This window comes from Pyxicephalus adspersus, chromosome 8, assembly GCF_032062135.1.
Source record: "Pyxicephalus adspersus chromosome 8, UCB_Pads_2.0, whole genome shotgun sequence".
NCBI lineage: Eukaryota > Metazoa > Chordata > Amphibia > Anura > Pyxicephalidae > Pyxicephalus > Pyxicephalus adspersus.
The window spans coordinates 64810220-64816641 of NC_092865.1; the positions used below are offsets into that span (position 1 = coordinate 64810220).

General features: G+C 39.4%; 1 protein-coding gene across 1 annotated transcript in view; it reads left to right on the forward strand.

Moving 5' to 3' along the window:
- Nucleotides 1-6422, forward strand: part of FAM120A (family with sequence similarity 120 member A) — a 36980-nt gene that overhangs the window by 14161 nt on the left and 16397 nt on the right. The window contains exons 2-5 of the mRNA XM_072421225.1: nt 4879-4925; nt 5231-5313; nt 5495-5623; nt 5960-6056. Coding sequence (XP_072277326.1) covers nt 4879-4925; nt 5231-5313; nt 5495-5623; nt 5960-6056 — 356 coding nt within the window. The remainder of the gene's footprint in view (nt 1-4878; nt 4926-5230; nt 5314-5494; nt 5624-5959; nt 6057-6422) is intronic.

Consider the following 6422-nt stretch of genomic DNA (forward strand, 5'->3'; position numbering starts at 1 on the left):
TTTTGTGACAATGCTGAATGTCGTCTAATTTCTGCACATTACTGCCCTTTGCACGTCTCCCTTTTCTTTTTCTAGAATTTAGGATAACAACATATTGTATGGCCACATTGCATTCTGTCTCATGTCATGGCTACTTGTATTGCTTAGAAGAAGACTAAAGTCTGGCATTTTGGAATTAAAGTAAATCTGTCCCTAACATCATCGATTTTTTGCTATTGGTATATTTTGTTTCTTTTCAGAAATCCACACCCAGTTTGCAAACATAGATTTTACATGGCATGTTATCACTTCTCACAATAGAAATGGCTGCCTATTAGGAGGCTTAAACATTGCACTATGGTGTGCTGGGGAAGGATTAAGATAAAAGAAAGGTGTATGCCAACACTGATAATAATGCAAGCTTGAAAGTCACTCCTGTCTAACTTCTAAACCCCACAACTCATACAAATGTATTTCTATAACCTAACTATACTAACCAAAGCATGTGCTACGGAGAGCATTTCAAACTTTATGGACTGAGGCAGGAACAATGTCGTAGGTACGTAGGTATCCCGGGAGGCTCTGCACTCAAATTCATTCTCGATTGCCTAGGCGATCGATAATTAGGGGTTGTGCTGCACCCTTTTTTATTTATTTTTTTAAAAAGTATGTTGCCTTAAAAAAACAAAAAAAAAAACAGAATTTTTACTTTACATAAAGGGGGTTGTCTACCCTTTTATGTAAAGTGAAATTTCAGAGCTTAGGTATGCTTTGATAGCTGTGTATAGATTGCCTGCGTACCTCAATGAACTGAAACAAGTAGAAGTGGGGCAAAAATTCCCTCACAACCATGTGATGACAGACTGATAAATCCAGCCAGACAACGACAATACTACAATGACAATATTACAAATTATTGCTGCACAAGGCAAGCTATAGAATCATAGGGTGGACTTGGCTGCTCACAGGTGGCTTCTTTATTATTGTGTAATGTTTGGTAAATAATTGCTAGGTGAAGTCTATTGTGCGTTGTCTTTCATTGAGGTTATATTTAAATAGTTTACAACCTGATGACTTTCTGATATAGACAATCTTAGGCTGCGTACACACATGCAATAATTGTCGATGGAAAGGATCTTTCACAATCCTTTCCAATGACAAATGACTGCACGATGCATGAATGAGCTCTGTACATATAGTGCAGTTCTGGGAAGAACGACAGAACCCCACCCTGCTGTGCTCTCTCCCCTTCACTTTAATTACCATCCAGTGTTCTCCCCAGGCCCCTTTTAGCTGGGTGCACCACCCAGCACTTTTCCGTAACCACCCGGCTGTTTTTCAATTGGGGCACAGTACAGGGGCTGCCACCCAACTACAGCTTCCTCCCACCCAGCTTCAAAACAACTCTGGGTTGAACGCTGCCATCGTTCCTCCTCTGTGGATCCGTCAGGACGGTCGTTCTGACAACAAGTGCTGTGCACACGTCAGATTCTCGTCCAATATCAGCTCTGAACTCCGTGTTCTCCCCAGCCCCTTTTAGGTGGGCGCACCTCCCGGCACTTTTCAGTAACCACCCGGGAGTTTTTATGTGGCTCCTGAAAAGTTGGGTCACAATACAGGGGCTGCCACCCGCCTACAATTTCTTCCCACCCGCCTCAAAAAAATTCCTGGGTTGAGCACTGTGAAGTTATTATCAGAAGAAAATTGTCTGACGTTTATACATAGCCTTTGGATTGAGCGAATGTACATTTTCTCATGACTATATTTTATTTTGCCCTGATTTATCTTTATTGTAATCTGAAAGTGTATTACTGAATTACACATTAGAAAGATTACTCCTATTTATTGAGAACTAGTTCCCTTCACTGTATAAGGGTGCAGGAGCAAAAAGCGTGGATGAGAAAGAAGCTTGGCTCACATCAGTTGTTTGAGCTATCTGAAATGCCTGAAATTCCTTTCTGTATAAGGCACAGAAATGACAGCCCACCTACTAACTGCGTCCTTACATCTCACTGATCTCATGTCATTCATTCCTTAGACTAGATAATCCCGAGTATATGTATTATATATTATTTTTTAAATTCCACTGAAGGAATTATTCCCCTGTTCTTTTTGTCCCTGGATATGATCTTGTCTCATAATTCCAGTAACTGGAAAACTATTGAATGCATTCGGCACTACTGTTCTGTAGGGAGGGCAGGGGATGAGCGAGTGGCATTATGCTGTGCTTTCCTCCATGTGAAAGTACTGCAGTTTTCACTGTACATAAAAGGGTAGACAACCCTTTTATTTAAAGTGAAAATTCTGTTTGTTTTAAACTGCAACACCCTTTTTTAAAGCACCGCCCATTTAAATCTCAATCACCTAGCCAATCAAGAATACGTGGGAGCGCAGAGCCTTCCTGGTATACCTACGTCACACATCCGGGGAGGCTCTTGGTTGCATCCCCCGAGCATCTCAGGTATGCGCAGAAGGAGCCCTTCCATCAATTGGGAAAAAATTGCAGATCTCCCGCATGTGCAGTGAGATCAAGTTTTTTCCCAATCTCACACTTGGCAGGTGCGAGAAGGTGACGTAGGAAGAAGAACCCGGAAGAAAAAAAGAAGATGGCGTCGCCTGGTGCTCCCACTGGGCAGGGCCTAAGACAGATACTGGGAGGACACGGGACCTGATGGAAGAAACCTCCCGACCGATAGACTGATCTGCGGATTAACGGTAAGTGTAGTTTTATTGTTTTGTATTTACTTCCGAGTAAATTGAGGCCTTTTTATTTTGCTACTTTTTGGTAATATATTTTAATTGTTGTGCTTTATTAACCATGTGTGCAGCAACAGTGGTTGTTTTTTTTTTTGTTTTTGTTTTTTTCCAAACCTTGCATTATAATTCAGTAGTAGATGTACTAATACAACACACAAGAATCACAAGTATGCAGAGATAAACACGAGAACAACAAACCTCCTACTTAGATTACTTTGCAATATTGCATCTGAATATTTGGATGACTTTTCTGTGTTTGATGAACAGTCTAAAAAACAACAGCCTTGGAAAGCGGTGCTGCTTCTGCTCCATTGTAGCAGGGTTATTGCGTATAATTATATAAAAGCCTTGTGTAAAGTCAGACAATGTGATTGTTGTGAATGCCGTGTAACCATGGAGCAGTATCTAAGCAGGGTGCTGAATGTCAGTTTATTTCAAAGCAATGGGTTTTGTGCAATATGGAAAAGCTGTTTTCATGAGGACTGACCTTGATATAAAAACGCTCGTTGAAAAATTTGTCACTTAGCATGTTGTTTTGAGTAATTGGAGAGCGAATGTGTGAGAAGTGATCATAGCAGCTCTGCATTGAGAGGCCTATACTGTTGTCAAGGTTACAGAAGCCTTTAGTGGGGCATCAGGTGCTAATCTCCCATGGAGGCGGCCAAGCTGGCCGTGTTGGCTTAGCCAGAAGTGCCTCTTTGTTCCCAGCACCATGTAATTTGCCTCTGATGGAGCAGGAAAAAAAAATGAAGTTTTTCTAACCCGCTATAGGGAATGGGGAACTTTAAACCTTTAAAGTTGTGATACTTCTAGATGGCAGGTTTGTAAAACTAGAATCTAGACAAACTGCTTTGCAAAATTCCATGTCTCTATAATTTAGAAATTTTCCATGTCAAGGTTTGTATGTTTTTCATTATCCCTATTTAATGAACAGAAAAATACATACACGTCTCCTAAAACCATCCTTTACTTCCAAACAACCCCTTTGTTTTACCGTGGATTGGAAATGTAGGTTTTGTTTGGTCATTTATTTTCAGCCTGTGAACTCCATTCTACCCAAATACCAACGTAGGGAATCCCTGTTAGGGCATAGGAAACGGGCCTGAATCATGGCTACATGTTTGTCAATGGTTTACCTTTCTGAAAGTTGAGAATCTGTCTGTATTCTTAGACTGCCATAGCTACTTCCATGCTCCCTCCTTTCAGTACTTGGCACTAATATAAAGATGTGGGTAAAGGAACACGCCAAAACTCCAGCCTGTTTGCAAGGTTTGTCTGAATATTGTGCACCCTTGTTTGGAATTTTCTGGGGTGTTCAGAGAGATAATTCAAGTTGCACTTAGGATAGTTTGAATGCCTGGTTTTAACTTCTTAAATCAGCATTAATGTTATGCCTGTTTCAGCGTGGCGGGGCGGGAAATTTAAAAGCAGATTCCTGAGTAATCTGCTTTTAAATGCCACCCGGGCCCCAGCGACGCTGCTGCTCGCATCACATCTAACTGCAGATGCGATCACCAATAGTAAATTCCAGGGGTAATGCCAGCGGTGATTATTTATTATATTTTAATTTATGATTATACTATAATAAATAAATATAACTATCATACCCATGAGTTAAGCCTAAAAAAAATACAGGCCCACAATATAAACAACAAATTTCTATGCAAAAAAAATTGTATCACTTTTTGCATAAAAAAAACTGACAGAATTAGAATGCTAGGGGGGTTAAACTGCTTTACATGGGACAGGTGCATGATAAGTGTCAGTGAGATGTATCTGTTTCTCTTCCTTTTTGAAGTTGCTGTCCTCAAAGATTAATAGCTATAGCTAATTCAGTCCATGGTTAGGGCTGATAACATTATTGCTTGAGAGATTATAGTGCCCCTATTCCTGCACATTATCTGGAATCTTCTCATAGACATAATACTAGTTGGACTATAGGTCAGTGTTGAACACATACATTTTTTTAAGCCGGGTGGGAAGAAATTGTGGACCCAATTCTTCAGTAACCACCCAAAAACAGCCGGGTGTTGGGAGTGAGGAGAACACTAGGTAATTGTAGGAAAACTTGATACGATATTGTTTGGTGGCAGGGGTAATAGTGTTTTAGGGGTTGGTATATAAGGCCTGTTTGTTAACCAGGGTTCCTCCAGAGGTTGCTAGGAGCAACCAGCAGTTTGGACCTCCAGGTAAGTTTGATTGACACCATTGATCATTTGGTTATCTGTAAGGTTGACATTCTTCCCATGGACCATCACGCTAATGTACAGTGAGAATGGATGTAGTAATTATAGTACTTGCTGTACAATTTCTATTTGGGTATTGAGTGAATGCAGTTAAACAGTTTTTGGTGCTCTTGTGTTGATGCAAAGAGAAGTAGATTAAAAATGGTTTTCCACTTTTGTGTATGTTCATCCTTCCATCATAACGAATCTCCTGTAGTTTGCACATTTTGCAGAATAAGTGTTCTCTAAAATTGGTATTTGTTCTTTAGGTAACCACATCCTACCTGATGAAGATTTAGCGGCTTTCCATTGGAGCTTACTTGGACCAGATCATCCATTAGCTTCACTTAAAGTACGTGAATCACCTTTGAACCTTTGATTTATTCTATTTTCTTCCATTACTAAAATAAATGTATAGTTTTCACCAGTATTGGAGACACTCACTAGACCATTCAGGCCTATGGAACCTTAACATTTAATTTTTGTTACTGAAGTTCATCATTTATTGACTCTATTGACTTTATTTTTTTTAGGTGCGTGCTCACCAACTTGTTTTACCTCCATGTGATGTTGTGATCAAAGCTGTTGCAGACTATGTTCGCAACATTAAAGATACTGAAGATTTGAATGCAATTTCTTCAAATGTTTTTCAGCATTCTCAGGTAACTAGACAGTAAAGAGTGAGGTCACTGTGAACTGTTCTGTTTTACTCATCTACCAATGTATGATTGTTAAATGAACAGAGACATCTTGCATATTTTGTTTCTTTAGAATGATGTGGAAAAATTAATTAGACAGATGTTTTTGCTTGTGTGTTGTATTCAGATTTATTTGTAGTACAACTGATTCTTTTAAGAGCATGCAATGCTGGCTGCAAGTGGCACATTTGAAATACCAGGAACAGAGAAATTTTGTACTTTTTTTTTTTTTCATAATTGCTATGGAGTATTATGTATATCTGTAAACCTTAACAAAGTGGTAAACGATTTGTTCTTCAGTCCAGAACAGATGACAAAGTTTCCCGATTCAAGAGAGCTGTCGCTTACTACAGAGCCACCAACAAGCCCCTGCCATACCCACCAGCTGTGTACCCCGGTTAGTCCAATGTCTAAATGTATTCATTCAAAAATACATTTATAAATGTTTGTCATTCCTAAAGACCTGGTCCCTATGGCTCGCCTATAGGACGTCTCAATTTCATTGACTTTCATATCAGATATGTAAACTGATGGCAGTTAGTTACAGTTGTCTGAGAGGGATTTTCCCTTCCTAGGTGAAGATTTTATCACTTCTGAGTTAGACTGAGTTTACACAAAGTGAAAGCACCTCACCATGAAACACCAAAAAGACAACTGACAGCGGTTTACTATATTTTACTTATTTTTAACAAATTTTTGAATGTGTCATTGGCGGCTTGAATTTTAATGCAACTTCTAGATTTTGCCTATGATCTATACAATT